We start from the raw sequence: 27,230 nt of genomic DNA on the forward strand, positions 1-27,230 counted from the left end.
GTTTTCTACTTTTGACTTCAGCAGAACTCGCTTTTCAACATAACCCATTTTCAGGGTCAAGATCTGACAGTTATGAATAGAGCATCAAAAGAGCAAACTTGTCAATGTAAGTACATTTGCATTTATGCATTTTGCAGACACTTTTTTCAGCGACTTACAATAGACGAACGTAAGAAATTTGTCAGCAAACAAGCCCGAGTAGATGTGAAATCATCAGCCTCCCTTCAGTGAGGAAAACATCTAACAGCAGAGTGTAGAGCATCACTTACCTGTCAAAACCACTCCTTTCCTGGTAAAAAATAATAATAATAAAAATATTTTTTTTTATTTGATTATTTTTCAAAAGTCAATGAACTTGCAACAACTGAATGTAACTTTTTTGACAAGCCTCTGTCAGTCTCTGAGTAACGTCATTTATTTAAGCCACAAAATAGACTTTTATAAAAATCTATAATGAACTATACACATGAAGCATTTCAAACGTGTCCAACACAAAGAAAACCCCCAAAACAAACATTTCACCCCTCATGCACATTTTCATGTCTGTCAAATGTGTCTGGCTGTCGGTAGGAATATTAGAGTTTAAAAACACTCGTGAGCATTAATCACTTTACTAAGAAATAAATTATTACCTTAGGATATCTGTTTTTAATCCACATCATTTGAATATCACAACATATCTGTCAAAAAATAACGTGCACAGTTCAGGTAGCAGAGGTCCAGCGAGTAGCACAAGCGTTTCCGGGAAAACCCACACATTACCGGATGTTTGACTACGTCATTGTTTTCTGACTCTGTGAAGAGGGATAAAACGGCGGTCTGAGTGCCTTCAACATGCTGTCTATCAGAGACGATGTGTGCATAATATACAACGCACGTAAGTATAATTTATATTATATTTATATATATTTAGCAGAGCGACTCGACGCTTCAGTTTATGGTCAAGTGCGAGATAAGATGTAAGTAGCCTAGCTAAACTAAACATTTCATATTTGACAGCTTTTTTAGGTCATAAATGTTAAACGAATGACACAAATAATCAGGCAAACTAATAAACTTTTGTCTAATTTCGCCATTTTGAACTGAAAATAGGCCTATATAAAGTCACGCATAATGAGTTTACTGTCATCGTGAGGTGATAAGAAAAATTAACAAAGCCGTTTTCATCATGTTAGGCACAAGATTAATAATGAATGTGTACATATTGAGAATTAATATACAATTTGTAGCCTTCAGCAAATAATGAAAAAAAAAGCTCAGCTTTAGGAGGGGAAGAGACAGGGCAAGATGAGGAGACTGAGAGAAATGAGGAGAGAGCAGGTATTGACAAATAATCTACAGCCCGCTAACATGGTTTTAAAGCTATTTCTTATACTTTTTTTTTTTTTTTTTTTTTTTGCCCTTCAAACATCTTGAAATGCACATATCAGAGAAATAAAAAAATTGAACTCCCTAACAACCTCAAATTTAGGACCTCTTTGATTTGAAAGCCCTGTCTACGGCCCTGAATTAGGCATAAGATCAGTAATGAATGTACATATTGTGGATGAATTTAATAAACTTAGTTACCTAGATTTCCTAATAGCTTTCAGTAAATGAATGCTTCTGAGAAAATGATTCATAAATCAACCTATCAGTTGACCCTATGTTTACTTTCTTCACGGACAGACAAAAATGAAAAGCCTATATCAGTCAAAGCTCAGCTTTAGGAGGGGAAGAGACAGGGCAAGAGAAAAACAAAGAGAAAAAGAGTGTGATGCTGATCTGATGAGGAGAGAAAAATAATCAGCTGCCCACTGACATGGTTTTAAAGCTATTGTTATCCATTTTTTTTGGCTTTCAAAACATCTTAAAATGCACATATGTAGATCAGAGAAATCAAATTTTTCTCCGAATCCCCCTAACTAGCCTACCTCATATTCGGGACCTCAGTGATTATAAAACCCTGCAATATGTATGTTAATGACACTAGTTAATAGTGAGCATTAGACCCTAAACTAAAGTGTTACCTTTTTTTTTTTTTTTTATCCTAGAATCGCCCCTGGTTATTGGTGATATTTTTCACTAGTCGTCTGGTTTTATCTGTTTTTAATTGTTGCTGCATACCCCTCTGACACTGGGCAGTTGCGCCCCTGCATTCAACATGTTGGTTATGACTGACATTTTTATGCACGAACTACTCATTCTGATTCTGATGATTTTTTTCATAATTATGGTAATAAACGAACTGTTAAATGAGTGATCTTAAGACGAGTCCCTGTATTTGTCCAATTTGGTAATTTTAACTAGACAGGTGATTTTTATAAAATGTAGTTTGAATACTAAATTCTCAATTTAAAAAGATTAGGGCAATTATCAAAGATTGATAAATGTTGTTTATTTTTCAAATAAAATATGATTTGTTTTTAGATGGTTAAATTTAATTACCCCTTAGAAGATTTTGATTCATATATACAGTAGTATACATAAGCATATATGCTTCACTGTGGATAGACAGCTCAATAGGTTTAGAAATACAGCTTCATCTACTCCTTAAGGAAAACCAAATTAATTTCATGGATATCCAGAGAAAACGGAAGGTTTGTTAATGTCGAGATTAAAAGAACAGGCTCGTTTGAAGTAGAAAAGAGCAACTAGAGCCCAAACTCAAGTTTTGTATCTCTGTAAAATATGAGCATAGTTGCAGATTTGTCTGCTGAGTACACTGGAAGAAAACCAAATCAGTCAGTAATGTAAATATTTTGTTATGTCCTAGCCTAATCATTTTAAGCAATTTTACTCTGACTAGCCTAAATGCCACATAATTTTAGTCAATAAAAATCACCAAAATGTAGGCTACTAGACGTACAAATGTAATATATATATATATATATATATATATATATATATGTAGACAAACAAGTTAAAGTATATTTTAAACTACCCTTGTTGACTTAACAAAAACAGTGTACACAAATAGTTTACTTATGAGCCTGTAGGTGTCAGTCTTGAGCAAACCGTCATGACGTGAGATATGGCGTCCCCTTCCTTTCCTTCAAGGGTGCAAAAACACCGTTTGGATTGGAATTTATCCATACTGTAAACTACTGTAAATCTACTTTACAGGTGATGAATTCTTTCTTTTTAGAGACTGTTATTAATTTTAGACTGGTTGAATAAAAAAAACTTTGTTAAAGCGTTATAAGCCATGAACCAAGCCATCCAGCTTTACAACATCACAAACTTTGATTTGAAGCAAAAAAGTTTTTGAAAATCGAACAGAATGACAAAGGTACAAGTACTTAATGGCTTTAGAGAGGGAAAGAACTACAATCCCATGAATCATTGCAAACAGCATAATCGAATTAAAACTGAAATGGTCTCATGTATAAACATTGATTATATGTATTTACAAAATTAAAATACAAATTTTTAAGTATTATGAGTGAAGAGAAATCAACTTGATTACTTTAAACAAGCCCAAAACGCTAATAATAAGTGGACATGGGCATGGCAACACTGCAAGAGCCGCTCTGTGAAGCAGCCTTTGAGCAGGCCTTAAACAAAATATGACGCCTCCATCAACTGTGCTTTAGATAAAACTGCTGAACACAACGTCTTGTAATATTTCATTGGTCAGAATAGCAGATACCAAACACGTGAGATGCCAGAACGTTGCTATGCTTACCACTGTGTCAATCATCGCAGTTTCGGGGAGTGAGTCGTGTTCCGTACGCATGAAACGATAATTTAGGGGACTCACTCCCATATTTAAATGCGGTTGTCGCTCCTGAAACTTTGCAGTGTGTGCGTGGCCCTTGGAACCTTGAAGCTTGATTTTTGCTTCTCTACAATTTGCTAAGTTTCATCAGTTCTTCATTCATCAGCATGGAGCAGCGTCGCCTGAGAAGAACCAGGGCTCTTCCCACACACCTGAGGGGATTCTTGGTGGAGGGTGTCTCTTAAATTCAAGACTCCTGTAATCGAGTTAGATCACACTTACAGCTGTATCTCTGCCAAAGCTCAAAGACCCACAGGTTTGGAGGAGTGCTACTTGAAGAACACTGCTGTCCATCCTGACATCCGTCCAGCAGTCTCAGTCTCTTCAGTGGACGTGCGTCAGCAGGATGAGCCTGTCTCCATCCACGGCTACAGCGTACAGGCCTACCAGGACATCTACCGCTCTGTGGTGGAGCCCATGATGAAGACACGCAGTGGTCGACGGCGTCCCTACAGTCTTAAACTAGGACTGAAGATCAAGCAGCGACGTGGGAGGCACTTTCAGAAACTCTTAAGAGCATTTTATCAGATTGGGCATTAGATAAGAAAAAAAAATGCCACTGATAATGGTGCTAATATTGTGGCTGCAGTGGGCAAACTTGGCTGACCATGGCTAAATTGCTTTGGCCATAATCTTCACAAATGCCAAGCAAGTGAGAAGTGCCCTAGGACTTTGCTGGAATCTGGTAAGCACTTTCAATATGAGCTGGATAAAAGAAGAGACCAGAAACGGGTGCAGACGGAGGCCAACATTCCTCAGCATAGTTTAGTTGAGTGGGTGAGTGAATTTTTTTATTATTGAAGTATTTTTATTTTGTATATTATTGATAACTAATAATGTAAATTTATCTTTTTAAAAATATATTATAATAATCCTCAAACTATCAGATACAGGGGCCACTTTGGAGAAGCTGATATTATAGATGACACCAAAGACCAGCTTTTAAAAGAGATGATGGAGATGGCAGAGGAAGGACACAAAGTTGAAGAAGGTGGGAAGTACACTGTAAGATATTTGGTCAGATAACGTAACAATGATCTTCTCAATCTAAGTTAACTGGTTTCGTTCAGTGTATATATATATATGACAGTCAACATGACTGCATAAGATTACACTAACAAAAGTAATTTTTAAGGGTTATATTAGGTAGACATCCTGCTTAAGGTAACAGCTGCCCTTCACTTTTTACAGTGTCTGATAGAGCTGTGGCAGATGATGATGTCTACAACACCTCTTGCACCTCCTCCAAAAAAGAAGAGACTGATCTGCTGCAGAACAGAAGAGCTCAACCTTCTACACATGGCTTACCAAAAAGAACGGATGCTGAACTGTCACGGTACCCACAGGAAGAGGCACTAGATACTCCGGCAGGCCCTTTAATGTGGTGGCGAGACAATGAATCCAAGTTTCCTTTCATTTCCAAGTTGGCAAGAAATGTGCATTTGTGCAACAAGTACCGATTTGGAAGGAATGTTCAGTACAGCTGGCAATACTGTGACCTGCTAGATGCTCTCTTACGCCAGAGAAAGTCAACATGCTATTGTTTCTTTCCCATAATCTACCAAACAATTAAGGAGCAGGATTGTTTTTGTTTGGGAATGTGACTTTTATGGCCTGTTCTGTTATGGTAGTTTATTGTGATTATTTGTTTCTGTTATTTACAGAATTTTCAAATTTCTGAAATATGATTATATATGACTTTGTTTGGGAATGAGACATTTACAGTCTTTTTTTATGTTATAGTCACTTATTGTGATTGTTTCTTGTTTCAACATTTTGATTTACATTTGTTCTTTAAATTGAAAAAAAATTCTGAAAGATGCCTATTTTTCATTGAATAAATTACTTGAATATTTAAAGGTTTTAAGTGCAATAATCTGTTATTGCAAGTGACAACTTGCAAATAATTCAATAATCACAATAATTTGTATAACAATTAATCGGCATAATCGTTAAAGCCCTAAAAGTGACAATTTATCACCAAAGCCCTAAAACAAGACAATTAATCGCAATAATTTATTAAGCAGTTTATCATCAGCCAAATTTCATAATCGTGACAGCCCTACACATGGAGCCTGGAGTATCAAACAGCACATATGTAAATACTGTATACTGTATGTATATATATATATATATATATATATATATATATATATATATATATATATATATATATATATATATATATATATTTCTCTATATACCATAAATTTATATTTATAGATTAATATGCAAGTTTCAGTTTGTAGAGTAAGTTTCAGTTGGTAGAGTAAATCTTTTGACTTTCCACTTATGAGCATAGAGATGCCTAGTAGAAAAGGCTCTTGCTTCAGTAATAGTCTTTAACATGCACTTTTAACTGATGCTGGGCGCTCCACTCAGAGACCAAACATGCAGATTCCACAGCTTGGGGTTGTGCCAGATTGAACCCCTCGCCTGAGAGAGGAGGTCCTTCCTCCGCTGGAGATGTTAGCATCCCCACCGGTCCTCGAGTGGCCAACTCAGCGCAACTAATGGCACTGTCTCTATCTATCTCTCTTCCCTGTTTTTGCATAGCACCTGATGCAAAATCTTCACTGGCATTAACTTATACATGCCTGCTTTCGGTCAGCAGTGGGTTAGGGAATCCACTCCCAGTGTGAGGCGACAAGAACAGCGGACAGAAAAAAAAAACTGGACAGTGAGCGTTCTCTGTTGACGCATGCAGATCCACTTCCGCCAGCCCGGACATGTTCCAAACCATTTTTACTGCTCTTATTTAGAAATGTATGTGCCACTCCCTCTCCGTGTCCTTCTAGACACCTAAAAAAACAGTCTGCCATCGCAAAGGGCTCTCCAGCCCATGCTTGATGCATACTTGGTGACAGTTTTGCATCTGCCCACATGTCCGTTTGTCACGCCCAGTTCGTACATAGTTGTAATGTTTTCAAGGGCTATCGCATTCAGGCATTTGCGAGTGACCAGGATGCTCAGCAGACCCATGTGCCAAGCATGAAACGGGACACAGTCTTTAAGCCAGGAGCTGAAGCGGCCGCTTAATGAAGCAGGCCCAGCCAACATACAGTCGCAGCTGCAGCTATCAGACTAATTTGAACATTGTGTGTGAATTCAATATGGTCTGCGAGCACTCCTATGAGAGGTGTTTTTTTTTTTTCTATATCTTTCGAACTAATGGACAAAATAAGCGTCCATAATCTTGGCACGCTCATGGCACCGCAGTGAGGGCTACTGCGTGGACACGGCCCAGAAAGAAGACGCAGGTGTCATGCCTGCCCGGGAGCTCAATGGCACCCGCACAGGCGCTGCTAAACTTGCTTGATGTCATCTTCGAAGTTCTCACTGGAACGCTGAATGGGAAGCATCGCCCGTTGTAGGTGCTGAATCAACAGCGAGAGAAGCTTCTTTTCCTTCTCTTGAAGGAGTAAGATTGTGAGGCAATGTTGCTCAGCGTCGCTTTATATAGGGAGCGAGTGCATGCTTGAACAATGGCGTTATTCAATGAGGCTTCAGTATTGGTATAACTGCAGCCTGGAGATCTCCACATGGGGGTGGGAACTCCAAAATAGGGCGTGGTTTCCTCTCATTGGCAGATAGGCACATGACCATAGACAGTATAAGAAGTGGACAGAGCCATCTCATTGGAACTCAATTGAGACAAGTGAAGCCCATTTTTAGCGATTTTTTTAGGACTTCCGTTCCTGACTCGCAGACTCAAACCGACTCAAACAGAGCTTGACGACGTAGATGTGATGTGAGCAACCCGTCTGTCTTCTAGTGGCTGTGGCATGAGAAATCTGAATCATTCCCTTCCGAAACTTGCAGAGATGGAGAGTGTGAGTAGGAGGTGTCCATGAGCTAGGAGCAGGAGAAACTTTTGCAAGGTATTCTGATTAATTATTTAGTAATTTTGCCTCCACGTCCCCCGATTGCCCGCGAGCTTCTCCTCCTGTCCATACGGTAATCTCTCTACTGTGCGACAGAGAGTCGCGTGGTTATGACGCAATCGTTAGCCTACTTTTACAAAAACTGCTTCTACGGGGCCATAACGTAAGATACAAGGTAATGGAGCCTTTTATACATTGTCGTGTTTCTTTAGAAATAAATAATGGACAAATGGAGTCTTCAAACGCCTCAGATGTAAAGTTATTCGCTGTCAAAGTGACGCCAAAATGAATGGGAGTCAATGGAATGCTAACAGCAGGTGAAGTTCTGCTATAAGATGGTGGCACACGGCCGGCTTTAACTTCCGGTCGATTTCCTTCCCGCTTGCACATGACACACATGCGCGATTTTTTCACCTATCCAGTTCAGTGCAAACTCTGCCCCACAGCCGATTCTACAGTGCTGATTTCCTACACAATGCTACAACAAATTCTAACCCATAAACCTACCCTACACACCTGACCTTAAAAGTAAACAGTGAAATAGACTGCATGGCAGTGTTAATAAGATGATGCAATATGAGATCAATTGGCTGAAGCCAGAGCCAATGGTGAAAGTCTCTGCGCGTGGAGACCCCGCCCCATTTTGGAGGTTCTGCCCACTTTTGAAGTTCACGCCCCATTTTGGAGATCTCCGGTCTGCAGTGGAGATTCTTGGTAAAAGTTGTTTCCCCATAGCGCCAGATTTCCGACGATATGTCGGAGTGACCAAAATCAAAAGTGAACAGCGTTCACAGTCTTCACTGAATGAGCACGAGGACAGTCAATTTAAGTTTTAAAATTCTACATGTAACGCACAATTGTATTCTAATGAACACTAAAAGCATTATAATGTGGATATCAGTGTAGGAAGTCATTCATTTACATTTACATGATTAAGAAATTACAGTAATGTAGGCTATTACAATGATCGGAGTGAAAGTGTTAACACTTACTGTTCTTTATTCACTATATTTTTTAAAGTCACCATGAAATCAAAATTGACCTTTCTTTTTTTTCATGGAATATAATTTTTTTATTGGAATACAATTTTTTCTTAAACATATAGAAAATAAAATATGCCTTTTTATTAGATTAGTATAAGAAATAAAAGACAGATTAATTGGTTATCAAAATAAGAGTGGGCGGCAGTGGTTCAGTGGTTCATGTAGGTTGTCTACAAACCGAAAGGTTGGTGGTTCAATCCCCGGTTCCACTTGACCAAGTGTCGAGGTGTCCATGAGCAAGACACCTAACCCCAGCTGCTCCTGACGAGCTGGATGGCGCCTTGCATGGCTGACACCGCCGTCGGTGAGTGAATGGGTGAATGGGTGAATGTGAGGCTATGTAAAGCGCTTTGGTGGCCATAGGTCTGTGAAAGCGCTATATAAATGCAGTCCATTTACCATTTACCAATCGTTAGTTGCTGCTCTAGACTTTATTATGAATTATTTATTATATATATTGAGTCCTCAACTAGCCAATAAGTAAGATTAGTGGATGCCACAAGATCTGACATAGCTTTGCTGCCACCTTCTGGTGAAATCACAGTATGCATCCATTTTACAATTGAAGAGTTCAGATGCAAAAGCCTCTAAGTGCCATCTGACATTTTCTTCTAGAATGATCATTTTTATCAAGCTTGTATATTTAAGTTCAGTAATTTCACTTAAATGGCAATGAAAATTACCTATTAATTGTCATTTAAGTGAAATTACTGAACTTATAGGCTATATTCATTCACAAACAAGATTGCCTCGATCAGACTCAAAACACAGACTTAAAAGTATTCACAAAAACAGCCAATGAGATGCTCCTTCACAGGCAGCACTTGAATGTTATCTCTTGTGCTATTGTACATATTATGATTTTAGAATAGATAAATTGTTTGGAGGCGGATTCTGTTATTTGCTGTGAGAGACGTGAACTAGCAGACAAAGGAACAGAATCACCAGTAATATAAATACTTTTTTCTTTTTTTATTATTATTTATGTATATGGCCTATGCTTATATTATGCTTCTATAGCCTATCCCAGCCAACATTTGTATGTGAGGCCCATATGGGTATGAAATGGGCTGAAAAATGGGCCCCGTGTAGGATTGTCTGGCGGGTTACATAATGGCCCCATGTTAATTGCCTAGATGAATTTCATGTAGGATTGCACTTGGTACTAGATGGGACCTAAGTGGGCAACATGCACAAGACCCATCTCGGTCCCAGCTTTAATAATGTAATACTAGACTATTTATTTATACTTAAACACAAATATTTAGTTATAGTCTATAATACACAAATAAAAACAATAAAACATACAGTCACATGGGGGGAAAAGTATTAACATTTTAAGAAGTACTAAAACTAGTTGCTAGTCAACAACTAGTCACTGTCAAACAACAGCTTGAAACTGCTTGGTTCGTTTTGAGTCATGAACAATTCATTTGTTAACAGGAGACTCGAAAAATGAATAATTTTAAAAATAATTGTATTAAACCAAATACAAAATGAATACAGCTCTATACATCTTGCAACTAACTAACTAAATAAATAAATAAATAACAATTTACAATAAGAAATGAATCGTTTAATGCACTTTGCGAACCGATTCAACAGGTTGAAAAGAATCCTCCATCCCTATCGCGTCAAATCGAGTTTAGCCTACTAAAGCTAAACCTTTACATTGTTTAGGTTACTGAAGCGTAGGCCCTACCTTTGCAGAAGGATGTGAAATCTATATATAAAGACTGTTTAACATAAAAATGGGTAGTTTTTTTGTTTTGTTTTTCTGACAGCTGGACATAATTCTGACAATGGCTATAAACAATGCTGCCAAAGATCTTTGAAAAGCACGTATGGGATATATGGCAGAAAATAAAAGATTTCCAATCCCACGACCTATGATTTTATTAATACTTTATTTTTATTTTTTACTTTATTATTTTACATTTGGAAATTTTAGCCTAATTTATAAGTCCACTGACTCCACTCCATTTATGATGCGGTCTGTTTTATGACATTTGTTAAGTGTGCCTCGTACAATCCGTTAGGTATTTTGAGCCTGATAGGATGCGCTATCTTTGTTTAAACACCTTTATTAATATAGTAGTTCGTTCTGATAGGTACTTTCCACCTCTGTGCTGAACTACACATGGCCCCGGTGGTGGGCGGGGCGTGTGACGTAAACAAACACAGGCATGTTCTAACGGCGCAGCTCAGCTGATCGTGACGCACCGCACTCATTTCGCAGCAGAGGGCGAAGGACACACACATATATAGAAGTTGGGTATCGGTTACACGCTGAAGTAATGAAGCCCGGTGTGCCAACGGTAAATGGGTGATTCTGACGGAATTCCGTACTCAAGCGTACGTTAAAACAGCGTCAGTTCCTGTGATCAGCGTCTTGGGAGTCGGAACGGACTGTCGCTCCCGTGGCTTCACCCGAAATATCTCAGTCCTGTTTACAGAAGCACGGCTTCTCCTGGCTGGACATACTTCTAAAAAAGGTAAAAGTTATTCTAATAGGGCGGCCATAATGATTGCAGGATCTCTAAAATGTTGTATTTATATGGAGTTGTGTGTGTGTGTGTGTGTGTGTGATGATCAGGCGTGTTTCAGCAGCAGCAGCTGTCAGCGGCCATATGGCCCACACACACAAATCGCGTTTTAACTTTGGGCTTGAAATAACGTCACATTGTGTCCGGTTTCCAGAGAGTTCCAGACATGGGCAGGCCAGACTCCAGGGGAATGCCAGTCTATATTCAGTCTATTAATCCAAATCCAGCAGTTTCTGATAAACTGTCATCTTCAGCAACAGTTCATTGACCTGTTGTCACTCATAACACCATACGAGCAAAAAAAATAAATAATGAAAGTCCAGTAGAAAATCTCCCAAAAGTTATGCCATTAAAGTGACTAGAATTTTAAAGTTGTTCAAATAAACCCTTAATTATGTGATACATTAAAATGATGGCTAAACCAATCAATATACATTGCTGTGGCAAAAACACAGGGTATGACCAATGATCTATGTATACAGATCAGTGGACCCAAGTTGTTGTTACTGTATGTTTTGATATCATGGCATTTGATTTGAATGATCACTATTCCTAATTGTGTGAACATGACTGTAACTGACAGCCAGGGTTTCAGAAACACTTCTTGACACATTCTTGTGATTTATAATGGGGCCATTTGTTACTGTTTGAGTAACAGGTGCACTACACTGAAGGCCGCAATGGTGGATTACTATGATGTTCTGGGAGTGTCACGAAATTCTTCTCCAGATGACATCAAGAAAGCGTAAGTTAAAACTGCCTTCACTTATCAGTAGCTTGCAGTATGGCATTGTTGCTATTGTATGTTTCTAAATTTGTCTATTATGCATCTGTTAGCAAGTGAAGATTCAAGTAATTTTGAGACAGTTTACCTATACAAAGTATCCATCAACCACAGTGCTTTGACTACCATTCAAAAGTTTGGGGTTGGTAAGGTTAATGTTTTTGAAAAGTCTCTTATGCTAAGCAAGTCTGCATTTATTTGATCTAATATTATGAAATATTATTACAGTTTTAAGTATATGTTTTCTATTTAAATATATTTTAAAATATAATTTATTCCTGTGAAAATTCCTGAATTTTCAGCATCATTACTCCAGTCTTCAGTGTCACGTGATCCTTCAGAAATCATTCGAGTATGATGATTTGCTGCTCAGTTGTGCTGTTTAATATTTTTTTCTAAAGATTCTTTGGTGAATAGAAAGTAAAAAAAATCCCAATCTTTTGAATGGTAGTTTTGAATATATTACATCCATAAGAAGTTCATAAACATCTTAATGTCATGACATCTTATTCTGCTTGTTTGCTGTGGTCTGTTACTCCAACTATTTGAGATATGCTATATTTTGTAAAGCCACACTAACAGAATGACTAATGGATTTACAGTTTTTCTAGTTTTAGACTAATGAAAGTCTAATGATTTCCCTTCAAATGAAGGACACTGATCAAGCTGATATGCCTGAATTTTAAAAAGGTCCATTCACACAGGATATTTTAATAGATTTAAACTGTTTTTTAACTTACCTTAGTTCAACAATATCACTATGATATGTCAGTCTAGTGCATGTTGATACGGAAAAACAATTATAAAAGCACAGATGGACGCAATAACGTGTTGTATCATATGCGAATGGCCTCTGAACCTATATGTCACTTCATCACAATCTTGAGATGCCAGTCAAGATAAGTTTACTTAACTGTTTATTTATGTGTGTGTATACAGTTACAGGAAACAGGCTCTGCGATGGCATCCTGACAAAAACCCAGACAACAAGGAAGAGGCAGAGAAAAAATTCAAGGAGATAGCAGAGGCCTATGAAGTTCTTTCAGACAGTAGGACACTGGAAATTTGAACTCTACAGCAGTGTTATAAATGGTTAAATCACTTGTTAGGAAAGGGTTAGGTTACTTTGGGTGTTACATTTCACTGTTGTTGTTGTTTTTTTCTCGTTTTCAAGAAAGCAAACGAGATGCATACGACAGATACGGTAGATCGGACATGCCAAGCTCAGGTGAGGAGAACTTTACGCTGCTTGATACTCTCTTATTGTTTCATGTGCTACATGTGAGCTCTCCTGTTTTATAGAATCTGGTGGTTCTTCATTTCCTGATGACTTCCCAGGATTCTCCTTCACATTCCGCAGCCCAGATGAGGTGTTTCGAGAGTTCTTCGGAGGGCAGGACCCATTCGCTGACTTCTTTGGTGGGTTCTCAGGGAGTTCAAGGCCCGTTCACACCAAGGACTATAACGATAAAGATACAGTTCTAAAAATAGTTTGGAGTGTAAAAGGATAGCAGAGGCCACACAACAACTTTAACAGTAATGGCACAGAGAAACAATATCGTTTGGAATCACTTTCAGAATAAATTTGTCCTGCTGATGAATGATAAAAACATTGTCAGCCAATCAGAATCCATCCTGCTTTAAAGAGCTCAAGCATTTAAAGCAGACGACAAAACTGCAGCGCGGCGCACTTAAAAGAAACAGAACAATATCTTCCGATGGTGTGGACTGCCTTTAGTCTGTACATATGCTGATCTTGAATTTTGCTTTGATATCAGTGCAAGTGTTTTTTCCCTTATAGTAGTGGTTCTCAGCCAGGGGTCCACTAGGGGGTCTCAGCAAACTTGCAGGGAAATTTTATAAAAGTAGTTACATTAAAGGGATAGTTCACCCAAAAAAAATAAAATTCTGTCATAATTTACTCCCCTTCAAATTTGTTCCAAACCTTTATGAATTTATTTCTTCTGCTGAACACAAAGTAAGATATTTTGTAGAATGTCGGTAACCAAACAGTTGTTGGGCCCCATTGACTTCCATAGTATGGAAAAAAAAATACTATGGAAGTCAATGGGGTTCATCAACTGTTTGGTTACAGACATTCTTTAAAATATCTTACTTTGTGTTCAGCAGAAGAAATAAATTCATACTGGTTTGAACTATCCCTTTAATGCTAAAATCTAAAAATAAATATGTACTAACATAAATATGTATAAACATTAAACTGACATCATACTTTTGAGTCTATTTTTATTAATTAAAATCAAAGGGGGGAGGCTTCAAAATTGGCTCTCTGAGAACCACGGCCTCACAGACTCCTCGAATTCTCCCTGACCTTCCCCTCCTAAGCCCTCTCGCATTTTTCTACACTTTCCCGCTAGATGATTTCCCGTTTGGTGGAATGCACAGTGGGTTTCACAGCTCCTCCTCCAGGCTTGGGCCCAGTCGCTTCTTCTCCTTCCCCTCAGCAAATGGTTGGTTTTTAAATATGCTTCGTGCCCTTTTTGTGTATATATTGTATGTATGTTACATATGTGGTCAGTCTCCAAGATTAATACTTAATTTAGGTGAACTTTGATGAATATGTATTGATAACATTGATGACAATTTGGTGAAAAACTATTCCCTGTAGATTTGGACCATGGCAAATAAATGAGTTGATATGGTAATATAGTCACTTTATGAGAATTGTGAATCCTTAAGAGCTGAATTATTATTATTTTTTATCAACAGCTGACTTTACCTCCTTCTCCTCTTCAATGGGTGGGATGGGCAGCATGGGAGGGGCAAACTTCAAGTCTGTTTCTACTTCCACCCGTATTGTCAATGGAAAACGTGTCTCCACAAAAAAGTCAGTTTGCTTCTCTTTAAACCGATTTTGTCTGCTGCTATCCTTGTTCCATATGTGGTACAATTAAACAATGTAACCTACTATCTTTATTTGAAATCAGTGATGTATGATAGTGCATCTGGCAGATTAAACCAAAAAGACAGTTTTTGACTAAATGAGTAATTAAAATGCAAATGATGTAGAAAAGTAAAAGAGGTCTGATTTGCAGAAAGTCACAGGAATTTAATTTTGTTTATATATTTCCCTTTTCTTTTCTTTTTTTTAAAAAACATTACATTTCTTCCCTCAGGGTCAGAGAAAATGGCCAGGAGAGAACAGAGGTTGAGGAAGATGGGGTTCTGAAAACTGTCCTCATCAATGGTAATTATTTTTTTGCTATCGTTTAATAATAATAATATTGGGCTGAGCCAAAAGGCAATCTCTATACTTAATGTGCATGTAAAAATGTACCTTATCAACGTGCAGACTCAGGACTGCCTGGGAAAGTAGATGTGTTTGCAATCCTAATACACATACTCTACCATTATAACATTTTTAAAGAAATGAATACTTTTATTTACCAAGGATGTATTAAATTGATCAAAAGTAACAGTAAAGACAGTTTTAATGTTACAAAAGATTTCCATTTCAAATAAATGTTCTTTTTAACTTTCTATTAATCAGAGAATCATGAAGAAATGTATCATGTTTTCACAAAAATATTAAGCTGCACAACTGTTTTCAACATTGATAATAATCAGACATGTTTCTTGCACAGCAAATCAGCCTTTTAGAATGATTTCTGAAGGATCATGTGACACTGAAGACTGGAGTAATGATGCTGAAAATTCATCTTTGCCATCACAGGAATAAATTATATTTGAAAATATATTCAAATAGAAAACAGTTATTTTAATTTGTTAAAATATTTCACAATATTACTGTTTTTATGGTATTTTTGATCAAATAAATGCAGCCTTGGTAAATATGAGACTTTTTAATGTTCAAAAACATAAAAAAATAAAATCTTACAGATCCCAAACATTTGAATATTAGTGTATGTGCAAGTCATAACCATTTGGCCTAGTTATAAAAGTGGAAACCTAGCATATTGTAGGAAAAAGGCTTTTATGCTGTTTTATGCTGTGTATATATACATATATATATAAAATTGTTGTTGTTCTTAGCTCAACAATCTTGCATTCTGGTGCTTAAACATCATTTTCAGTACATCTTTATCCTTTATCCTAATTTCATTTAAAACTTTAATGGGGTCACTTTACTTTATAGGAGTCAGATATATAATTAAAGCAATAATAGCACATATTCCTTCAACTGTTTATTTTCACAAATATTGGCTCAAAACCTCAGTTTAGGCTTGCAGGTAGATTTAGCAAACTCAGTACATTTTACGCCAGCATCTTGTATTTCTATATATGCAAATTCCTAATTTCCATATTGAGGAGTTTCTGTAGAAGTGATCTGACATTCAGCTGTGTTTTTGTGTTTAGGTGTGGAGGATGAGATGGCATTAGCTCTGGAACTGAGTCGTAGAGAGCAATCCAGTCAGCCTCCCAGACAATCCCAACCGCCACTGCTCCACCCCCCCAACAACAGCTCCCCAAACCCCGCCTTACGGTCCTTCAGCGCCGCCCCGTTCTACCACTGCCCCGATGCCAGTGAAGATGAGGACGAAGACCTCCAGATGGCGCTGGCCTACAGCTTGTCGGAGATGGAGGCCCAGCAGCGGGCAGAGGACGTGATCTCAGGTGCTGGGGGAGGGAGGGGGAGGCAACCAGGTGATGGGAATGGGAAGGGAGCCGTTCAAAAAAACAAATATGAGAGAGAAGTGACAGATGATTCAGACCAAAGCACCCCCTCATCTCCAGAAGACATACTAACAGAACAGGGTCTAGATACGGGTTCAGAAAGTTTGCATCCAGAGAGTGTTAGAGAGGATAAAGAGAATGGTAAAATGGCGGCCAATGGGAATAATGTGGTAAAGAAGAAAAGGAAGTGTCAGTGTGTGGTCTGTTAGTAAGACTGTGGAGAATAATCATGCTTGTGTGTGAAATCAGCAGTGTTAACCTTATGTTCTCTCTATGGTTGTTGTTGTTTTTTTTAAATCCTTCCTTAAGTTTTGGACTGTGCTTTAACAGTTTTGTCTCTTGTGGCAGGGCTGATGGCATTGCACAAAAATGACAGTGTTGAATTTGTATTTTCTTGCCTTGGGGAATGAATAACAGGTGCCAAAATGTGTTTATACTACACAAAGACAGGACATTTTATACAGTAGGAAGTTTGAATGTACTGTATGCAATATTTTAGAATGTCACTCATATCTGACAGCTATCACTGAAATAGGTGTCTTCTTGGGATATCATTTTCCAGCCTTGACTGTGTAAACAGTAAAAATAGTCAAGCCGCTTTCTTAGTCGATCAGAAAAACACTCTGCCTGTGAATCTTTTGGATTGCTGGCATCAGGTTGACTGACATGTCTTTGGAGGGTGCGTTTTGGGGGTATTGGAGAGCAGGCATATGGTTAGCATAATGGCTAACCAGCATAATCCAGTATTCGACATGACTTTTTAGTGCCAAGCAAAGATAAATGCTCTGTACTTGCATTCTCACTCAGATGAATTAAATTGCAACTAAGTTGCTGCATTATAAACCAGTGGTTCTTAACCTCAAAATAACTTCAGCCAAAAATCAAGACATTTCATTTAAAAAATAAAAACTCTAAAATACTTTATCGGATAAAAATTGTATGAGTAATTAAAAAAATATATATATATCCTTATCCTTAATTCCTAACCAGTAAATTCAGAAAAACTATAAAAGTTATGGGACCTTCGGATATTGTTGTGGACAAAGGGGGATAACCACAGCTCTAAACAAATTCAGTAGCTTTTCTGAGTATTTCAGAGCATTTTAATAGCTATCTTGCTGATTAGTTGGCATCCCATTCCCAATGAACGCTCCATTTATTCTTCCAGCAGTGAAGTGCTCTATTTCATCAGTGTTTGCTATTGTTCCTTCTAGAAAGGAGATTCTCTGACTCTAGTCTGGGTGCTTTGTGATTTTTACGGTGCATTTGTCATTCCTTCAGAGGTACCTGTTGAATGTGAAGGGGACTTTTTTGTAGATGGGGAAATTTTGCACAAAGACTTAAAAGATAATGTGCCTCCGAGGGCTAATGTTTAGTGATTAGCACTCCTATTACCTAATGCGTTACAGACAGACATGTAAGGGAATGTAGATCCAAAATGATCTCAATTTATCAGAATGTGCCAAATAATTGACTGACAATGTCTCTCATTAGTTTTATACGCATCAGAATTATTCCGTATTGATATTTTTTTGTGCCTTTTATTTTGCTAGGACTCAAATGCTTGGCTGTTGTTGCCAATGCTATATTACACATGCGAGTTTGTGTACAAGTTACACATTATACTTTTTTTTTTTTTTTTTTTTTTTTTTACTTGCTTGTGCAGTTTGTTTCATAACTATAAGCTTTGTGATATAAAATGAACAAAACATCAATAAATGAACACTAAAAAAAAAGCACAAAAAGTTTGAATGTGATGCTATGTGAATATTGATGAAAAAAATATTTTGTGTACAACTGCAAAGAGCGAACAAAGTCATTCACATAATAACTACTATTCACATTTGAAAATGTTATGCGAGACAACATTGTTTTCTCAGAACAGAAGTATCCTAATTCATATTCAGCACTCAGTCATTGTTAACATGATGTTGTTGGTAATATGAAGAACAATAAACTGTATTAAACCAGCTCTTTTCAGCATAAGAAGTATTTTTGATGGACTGCTCATTTTTATCCATGCTTTTTCTCGAGTTTACCTGATATAAATGGACAGCAGCCCTTTATTACCTCTTTATTTTTTACATCTGAAAGGCCGGACGTAAAATTAGGTTGAATACATTTGATTTTTCTTAGTGATACACTGTTCACCTAAAAGCATGTAATTCAGTGCGACTGTTGTCATTACCGGCACATTCATCATTCCTATTAATGGGTTGCATTTGTAAACCTCATTTGCATTTACTGTTAATGATTTTGTTTTTCCTGGGCTTTTTACCTGACTCATTCTCCCTGCCGTTACAGAGTCCGACTTCCAGGCCTTCACAGGCTGACCTGTGGCGCTGTGACCCCCCCTCTTACCCCCAGAGGTAAAACGTAGTGTTGTAGACTTCTCTGTACATGACTGAGAACTAAATCATAGTTTTTAGATCTTCTCCCCACTCATAGTTAATGAACATGCATTTGTGTAATTACCTGAGAGTTTGCTGCTCCTGCTCCAGATCAAGCAGGAAAATATTGAATTTGTGCATAGAAACTTGAGTACACTCAAAATTGCAAACAATCTTGTTTTATTAGTCCCAGTTTCATTAGTCTGTGTAGTTTTAATTGACCAAACACAACACAGAGGATTGTGAGGCAACACTAATACTGAATTCATCCGTCTGCTCTTAACAGGTGAAGCATTTCCCGGTGCTCTGCTCTCTTTTTCTGCTTCTCTCCTTTCTCTCTTGCTCTCTCTTTCTGTCTTTCTTTCTGCCTGGCTCACCTGCTGCTCAGACCCTTTTCAAAGTTTTATTTGGAAAAAAATCCCAGGCAACGCTACATAAAGGTCAATAATGTACGTGCTAAGTATGTATGTGTGTTAATTTGAGCCTTGGAGAGGGAGTACTGGATTACTTTTTATATATAAATTATATTTATGGCCTGCACTGCACAGCTCGTGTACAAATTAAAGTGTCTTGAGGACAGAATTATTCTTTCACATTTTTAATAATGAATGATTCAAACCTGCAATGAATGTATAGTTGCACTTGAAATGCTATATTTGAGAGTTTTAAATCTTCATAACTAATGAAAGGTTTATTATTTATTCTGAAAGGTTTCTTGTGTATTAATTAAAATATCTGCATTTCATAACCCATTATTCTGTAGTTTATTTTTATTTTTATACTCTACTGTTCAAACGGTTGGGATGGGTAAGATTTTTCAAATGTTTTTGAAAGAAGACTCTTCTGCTCACCAAGGCTGTATTTATTTGATCAAAAATACAGTAAAAACAGCAATGTTATGAAATATTACAATTTAAAATAACCTTTCTAGTTTAATATATTTTAATTGTCATTTATTCATGTGATGTCAAAGCTGAATTTTCAAAGTCATTGCTCTTCAGGAATCATTCTATGTTGATTTGATTCTCAAGAGACATTTCTTCTTACTGAAAACAGCTGTGTGTTTTTGTGGAAACAATGATACAATTTTTTTTTTTCAGGATTCTTCGATGAATAGAAAGTTAAAAACAACAGTGTTTCTTTAAGACAGACAATTTTAAATGTCTTATAAAAAAATCAAACCATACAAAAATTTTTTGTGTGTGTGTGATTTAAAGGTGAAATGTGTAATTTCGGTGCCAAAAATAATAACTAGGTTTGGTTATATGACTTAGGTTTGGTCTTAACTACACAGTCTACAGGAAAAAGCAGCTTTCTACATTCAAAGCCATATATATTTTGTTAATAAATTGCAGAGTTCAGTCTGCATGATCATAATGAAAGAAAAAGCCACACACATCAAGCAGTGCTGCTACACAGATTCACATTTAATTCAGAACCATTTAAAAATTATAGTCATATATTTCTCTGTTTTTTTGATAATTTTCTAATTATTTGCTCCAGGAATAGACAAACCGAGCTCTCCATGAATTATTCACAGTGATCATCACACGACATAAAGGCTGCACTAGACACTAGACATTAAGGATGTGAAAGCACTGAATGTTTGTGAGAGATTTGACAGGAACCGTAAGATATTACGGGTGCCTTTCAGGTACATTCTACTGAAACAAACCACTCTTGGGTTCAGACGTGAGTCATGACTGTGCATATATGTTCTCATGTTTGACTGCATGAGACATGGTGGGTTCTTCTGTGTTTTTTACATTTGATACATGAATTGCATTTTTGGCCATACCATGATCAAGAAAGCATTTTAAGAACAACAAAATGTAAAGATTCTGCATTTTCAACATCAAACGTTATGTGTATATATATTTATAAAAAAGACATTATACTGTAAATGTTCAGAAATTAGGTCACTTTAAATCACTGTCTCTTAAAACCACTGTTTCTCCCTGAAACTCAATTAGGACTGAAGAATTTGGCCCCTGTAAAGTGTTTCCAGCATACAGAAAGCGTTCATAGTCTTTTATAGTGTGACAATATTAATTTTCCGACTTTTGAAAGTGAGTGAGGTGCATGAAAAGAGGTGAGTACAAGTCGAAAGGATGTAATAGGGATGCAGTGGGATGTGGTTCACTGAGGAAGGGCTTTCAGAATGGCATTGACCTCTTCTGCCACAGCCGTCAGGGCGAACTCAAACTGGTCCTGAAGAAACAGTCAAGCTTAGTGCGTAAATACACAATAACACAAGAAAGCTTGTTTCCGCCACAGGATAAAAAATAAAAAAGGTAATTTGCGAGTTTATTTCTTGCAATTCTGACTTTATTTCTTGCAATTCCAAATGTATAAACTTAGATACAAAATTAGAATTGTGAGAAATATAGTTAGAATTGCACAATGTAAACTCAGAATTACAAGAAAAGGTCAGAATTGCACAATGTAAAGTCGGAATTACAGGAAAAAGTCAGAATTACAAGAAAAAGTCAGAATTGCACAATGTAAACTAGAAATTACAAGAAAAAGTCAGAATTGCACGATGTAAACTCGGAATTACAAAAAGTCAGAATTACAAGAAAAAGTCAGAATTGCACGATGTAAACTAGGAATTACAAGAAAAAGTCAGAATTACAAGAAAAAGTCAGAATTGCACGATGTAAACTAGGAATTACAAGAAAAGGTCAGAAATGCACGATGTAAACTCAGAATTACAAGAAACAGTCAGAATTGCACAATGTAAAGTCGGAATTACAAGAAACAGTCAGAATTGCACAATGTAAAGTCGGAATTACAAGAAAAAGTCAGAATTGCACGATGTAAACTAGGAATTACAAGAAAAAGTCAGAATTGCACGATGTAAACTCAGAATTACAAGAAAAGGTCAGAAATGCACGATGTAAAGTCGGAATTACAGGAAAAAGTCAGAATTACAAGAAAAGGTCAGAATTGCATGATGTAAACTCGGAATTAAAAGAAAAAGTCAGAATTGCACGATGTAAACTCAGAATTACAAGAAAAGGTCAGAAATGCACGATGTAAACTCGGAATTACAAGAAAAAGTCAGAATTACAAGATGTAAACTAGGAATTACAAGAAAGGTCAATATTGCAAGTTATATATATATATCGCAATTCTGACTTTATCTTTTGCAATTCCGAGTTTATAAACTCGCAATTCTGAATTTTCTCATAGAAATTGAGATTTTAGATATAAACTTGGAAATGCGAGTTTGCCAGAGAAAGTCACAATTGCAAGTTCATAACCTCAGAATTGCAAGAAACTCAGAAACCTCAATCTTACAAGAAAAAGTCTGAATTGTGAGATAAAAAGTCGCAATTACCTTTTTTTTAATTAATTTTTTATTGCGTCGCTGAAACAAGCTTCCATACTAACATGCACAATCACATGCTGAAATCATCGAAAAGCATTTTAAACATACCTTAGTGCGTACCATACTTGGTCTCTGGTCACGAATATGCTCCAATGTGGCGGCAATGTCAATCTCCTTCACACCTAAAACAGACAAACAACCTGTGAGCGTGGCGTACAAGGCGCACTTATATAAAACGGCTAGATAGAGTAATGAGGCGCTTACCTTTCGCCATGCGGTTAAGTACCATGTCAATAAGAATGTAGGTGCCGGTTCTACCAGTACCATTGCTGTTTGAAACAGGAAACCATTTTAATTTAAATCATTCATATTCCATGAAAGAAATACATATCCCATATAGTGAGTCTGAGACACAACTTGTAGCCGTTTACCTGCAGTGCACAATGATTGGGCATGAGCGTCCTCTGTAGCACTTGTTTACTTTTCTGAAAAAAAAGGGAAAAAAAGATGCATAATGCAAGAATAGAAAGGTTGGGGGTGAAGAAGGGAGAAAGCATGTCATAATGAGCATAACTGTCAATTTGTCAAACTCTACGATTCATTATTCTGGCGACAAAGAGGAATTGAAGGATGCATGATGCTGGGGAAGGAAGGGGGAGAGAGGAGATGGAGCCTCACTCCTGCTGCACTCACACCTACCAATGATCATTTTTGTGACTATGCAACTGGACCCAGACTACTAGCTGCAAATCACAAAAATGACACTGGGAGGTGTGCTACGTCCAGGGACCTACCGATCTCCATCAGAGACAGAGAGAGTGACGGAAGGAGGAGAGAAAGACGGGGGTGACGCAGGGCCCGTGGCAGGGTGTCGAGCACAAATGGAGAAGGTCCGAAGTGCAAATGCATTCAAGGGAGAGGAACTTTGGGGGGAACTGGGCTTCAAGGTAAAGAAAACATCCACAGGTAATTAGGGAATCCCAAGTGTGAAGAAGGTCCTCATATCAGGGTGAGGAAAAACAGTAGGGAAAGTATTTGCAATGAGACAGATGTGGATGAAAAACTTGTGTGTTTGTGTTTTAGTCTAATGTAAAGTGAGTTTATTTCATGTTAATACAGTTTCTGAGTCGAAGCCACGAGGAACACATTTGACCTCACACTATCAACAAGAATTTCTTTTTTAATGTTATATTAAATACATTTACTCATTACGTTTATGCATTAACAATAGGGTTTAATTGGATAACGTTAGTTTACATTAATTAACATGAAATAACAATAATATACACTTCTAAAGCATTTATTACTCTTAATGTTAAGTAAAAACATTTACTAATACATTAATAAATTCAAAAGGTTTATCTGTTAACTAACAACGAACAGTTGATTTTTATTAACTAATACATACTTTAGCAAATGTATTGCTCATTGTTAATGTGTGTTAATGTATAATCTAATGGGATCTTATTATAAAGTGTTACAATGTACATTTATTTGTTACTAGATGTTTAAATTGTTATTAGTAGTCAACAAATCTTCAGTAAAAATGGTCACAGGCACAAAGGCCTTTAACCAAATGCTCACTAAAAATCATCAAACTCCTAAATCATTTCTTATTTTCATTTCGGATGTGACCTAGTGGAGATGTTGTTTACTCCATAATTAGTCGATCAATTTCCGTCATTTATCAATTTTAAGACCGGTTGCAAACTTGATGTCATGCGAATATATAATTTTGTTCTCTATGAGACCCTATTAAGCTCAAGGGAGGCAGAAAGGACGCTGCCTCCCTCCGTTCGAACCTTATTACACTTATGTTGCTATTGGACAGTATTACTAAATAATTTCCACTCTATTATCTTTTGTAATATCTTTGAGGAGCAACTACCTCCCTTGAGAAAACACCTGATGTGTGTGTAGTCCTATCACAACAGGAGTTCATTTATTATCAGCAGGAAGGTGTTGGGTTTCGGCAGTACCTGCGGAAGTCCAGCAGGGGTCGTGTGGAGGTGGGAATGCCTTGCGCAGGCCAGCTCAGCAAGTGAAACTGGGTCAGAGTACGGGTCTCTTGAGTCTGGACGTTCTTCAGGTAGAAACTACGAACCAAGAAGTCTTTACACCAGATGTGTTCAGACACAAGATTCACCTGAGACGTACAGAAAAAAATGGGTAGTACATACTAAAAGCATAAGGTTCACAAAGAAGTGAATCTTAATGTTTCTCACCTCATAGATGTTGTATAAAGACGATCCTTCATCAGGCCAGTAACGTTCACATTGTTTTTCTCCATCCTCCACTAAAGCGGTCATCATCACTATTACAGTACAGCCATTTTCCCATACCATCTAACATATGCACCAAAACAGTGTCAGCACACAAAGAATGATTTATATAAGAAATGCATTTTAATACCATGTTTCTATTATTTAATTTACAGCCATTTAGTGATTTAGATTTGTGATCATCCTTTACCGTATAATCATATATATTTTTTTAATATTTAAAAATATTCCAATATTTGTTCAATCTAAATCTTAAAATGTCATCTTACTCTCAACATGTGTAACTTACCTGCCAGAAATCAGCAATAGTGTGTGGTAAAGGTCCTTGAGTTGCGATATAAGCAGGTAAACGTGGATCATGATCAATCTATGGGTAAAGACAGAAAAATGAAGACCCTTTCCTGTGACATGATCACATTTACCTTTTTTTATACAGATAATGTGTTTTTCTACCCGTATTTACTTATCCAGTATATTTATACTTCTTTAGTGGAATAAAAATCGTTGTTTCTTACTATAGTGCTGGCATTTATGTAGTCCTCTTTGGAGGGGTTGACCTCTGCCTTTAGTTTCACTCTCGAATGGTCATCTAAAACAGAGTTTTTTTTTTATTAAACATACTGAATGTTGAAAAAAATAAAAACTCATTTTGGAAAACCTTTATTTGTATTTTCCAGTTATATGATCTGATGCCTTTCCTACTAATGTAAAATATTGTTCAAAAGCGTGGTTAAGATTTTAAGGTTTTTGCTCACCAAGACTGCATTTATTTGATTAAAGATCAGTAAAAACAGTAATACTCTGAAATATTATTACAGTTTAAAATAACTGTTGTCTATATGAATATATTTTAAAATGTGAGTTTTCAGCATTATTCCAGTCTTCAGTGTCACATGATCCTTCAGAAATCACTCTAAATGTCTTTACTGTCACTTTTTGATCAATGTGCCATTGCTGAATAAAACTACTAATCTTACTGACTTTGGAACGGTAGTGTGCAGCATATGGATGAGATCACTGAAATAAATGTTGGCACATTGCTCTTACAGGGCACAAAGTCAGGATAGCGGTTCTTCTCCATGTTGCTCTCACACTGGGCGATAGAGACGGAGCTCGGCTCAGCCTGGTACGAACACAGAGCCTCCCACTCTTTCTGCAAACGGTCCTTATTCTTCAGATGGTCCTCCATATATGCCTGAACACCAAATGAACTTTAAGCATTTCATTGTCTGCTTATAAAAGACTAATTTGTTTCTATGTAATTAATAAAAGAGTTCAGGATACAGCTTAAATTTTGTGCATGTTTAAACACAGACTCTACGACCTATTTACTTGTATGTGCTGTAGTGCAATAATTCCTGTTAATAATTCGAGTATGATTCTTAGCAAAGTAAAGTCTGAAATATGATTTTGGTGTGCTTGTGGCTCTGTACCAGTATCATGTGCCCTGTGGAGATGTCCATGTTGGACTGCGCAGGCTCTTCGCTCCAGGACGGCGTGCTGCTGTGAGAGCTGGGACTGTGCTGCGGTCCATCGCTGAACTGAGACGACACACTGCTGACTCGAGATGTGTCGGTCCCCCGTCGACCCCCTGCCTCCGGACGGGTGAACGACGACTTGGCTGCCATGTGCTGGCGACACAGCTCCTGAGAGATGCAGGGAAACCTCATCACTACTGACTCAAATTACATTTTCAGATCAATAATCATCACTGTTCAATTACCAATATCTCTAATAGCCAAGGTCAACGTCGAATGAATTTAAATGCAATTACAGTGCTGGTTATATGCCAGTTACACCTGATTAGTGTTTGCTTTAGTCATCCTAAAAATGCCACTTAATAGCCACAAGGACATCTTTTAAACTTCTTGATATAAGGGGAAAAGATATTAGACACTATTTCATGTCTCTATATGGGGTGGGCGATATACCGGTAGACACGATTAATTGGTACTTTGTAGAAATTTGATTTCGCACTATCGTCTCTATCGCGGTTACGCTCACGTGACGCTGCTGTGCTGAAAGCTTATCATTTGCATGTGTTTTAAACGTTGCGTTTTAAAAGCAAGTGATTTTTCACCAAAAAAGCAGCAAAAGAGAACTCATTTCGCTATATAGTTCGTGCGAGATCTGAACTGAGTTCTAATTGGGCTTGTGCGGTTAAATACACTTATGTGTCTTTGCAGGTAAACACAGTCATTTATGTCTTAAGCGAACTTCAACAGTTGAGAAAGAAAACGTATTCTGGATCCGTGCAGTCAGTCTTAAAGTGACAGCAGCCTAATATACCTGCTGTCGTCTGTGTCAAACAACTAAAGAGAGAAAACCTCTCGCTGCTCTTCACTGAATCACTTCTGTAACTTTAAGAAGAATAAGTGTATTTTTAATTTACACAGTGAAGACTATGCAGGGTTTTGTAGTATGTGGTATTTATGTAGTATTTAAAGTGCTTGAATTTTTTCAGGTTGGTCTATTTCATTGGTCTTTGTTCTATTGTAGTTTATTTTCCTATATGCTTGCAGTTTGTTTCTTTGTTCTTATTTGATCAATG

The 27,230-nt window shown here is 37.2% G+C and overlaps 2 protein-coding genes across 4 annotated transcripts in view; one reads left to right on the top strand and one right to left on the bottom strand.

Moving 5' to 3' along the window:
* The first annotated feature begins 804 nt into the window (after nt 1-804).
* dnajb2 (DnaJ heat shock protein family (Hsp40) member B2) lies at nt 805-19,814 on the top strand. 3 transcript variants are annotated; one of them, XM_079882122.1, is made up of 11 exons: nt 10,892-11,182; nt 11,892-11,978; nt 12,957-13,066; nt 13,192-13,245; nt 13,320-13,436; nt 14,396-14,488; nt 14,748-14,865; nt 15,155-15,225; nt 16,356-16,613; nt 18,978-19,042; nt 19,350-19,814. In XM_079882122.1, the coding sequence occupies exons 2-10, from the start codon at nt 11,914-11,916 to the stop codon at nt 19,004-19,006; spliced, it is 915 nt and encodes a 304-aa protein (XP_079738248.1). In that variant the 5' UTR covers nt 10,892-11,182; nt 11,892-11,913; the 3' UTR covers nt 19,007-19,042; nt 19,350-19,814. The 3 variants fall into 3 exon arrangements, with proteins under 3 accessions (XP_079738247.1, XP_079738246.1, XP_079738248.1); XM_079882121.1 differs by lacking the exons at nt 10,892-11,182; nt 18,978-19,042; nt 19,350-19,814 and adding an exon at nt 805-877 and having other exon boundaries at nt 16,356-17,633; XM_079882120.1 differs by lacking the exons at nt 18,978-19,042; nt 19,350-19,814 and having other exon boundaries at nt 10,879-11,182; nt 16,356-17,633.
* Nucleotides 19,815-21,197: 1,383 nt separating this feature from the next.
* ptprna (protein tyrosine phosphatase receptor type Na) overlaps nt 21,198-27,230 on the bottom strand; it is a 31,458-nt gene continuing 25,425 nt past the window's right edge. The window contains exons 14-23 of the mRNA XM_079882118.1: nt 26,113-26,325; nt 25,727-25,874; nt 25,195-25,268; nt 24,969-25,046; nt 24,623-24,742; nt 24,377-24,543; nt 22,829-22,882; nt 22,662-22,726; nt 22,506-22,579; nt 21,198-21,274 (exon numbers count right to left, since the gene is read on the bottom strand). Coding sequence (XP_079738244.1) covers nt 21,203-21,274; nt 22,506-22,579; nt 22,662-22,726; nt 22,829-22,882; nt 24,377-24,543; nt 24,623-24,742; nt 24,969-25,046; nt 25,195-25,268; nt 25,727-25,874; nt 26,113-26,325 — 1,065 coding nt within the window. The 3' untranslated portion in view covers nt 21,198-21,202. The remainder of the gene's footprint in view (nt 21,275-22,505; nt 22,580-22,661; nt 22,727-22,828; nt 22,883-24,376; nt 24,544-24,622; nt 24,743-24,968; nt 25,047-25,194; nt 25,269-25,726; nt 25,875-26,112; nt 26,326-27,230) is intronic.

Source organism: Squalius cephalus (genome assembly GCF_949319135.1).
Source record: "Squalius cephalus genome assembly, chromosome: 9".
NCBI lineage: Eukaryota > Metazoa > Chordata > Actinopteri > Cypriniformes > Leuciscidae > Squalius > Squalius cephalus.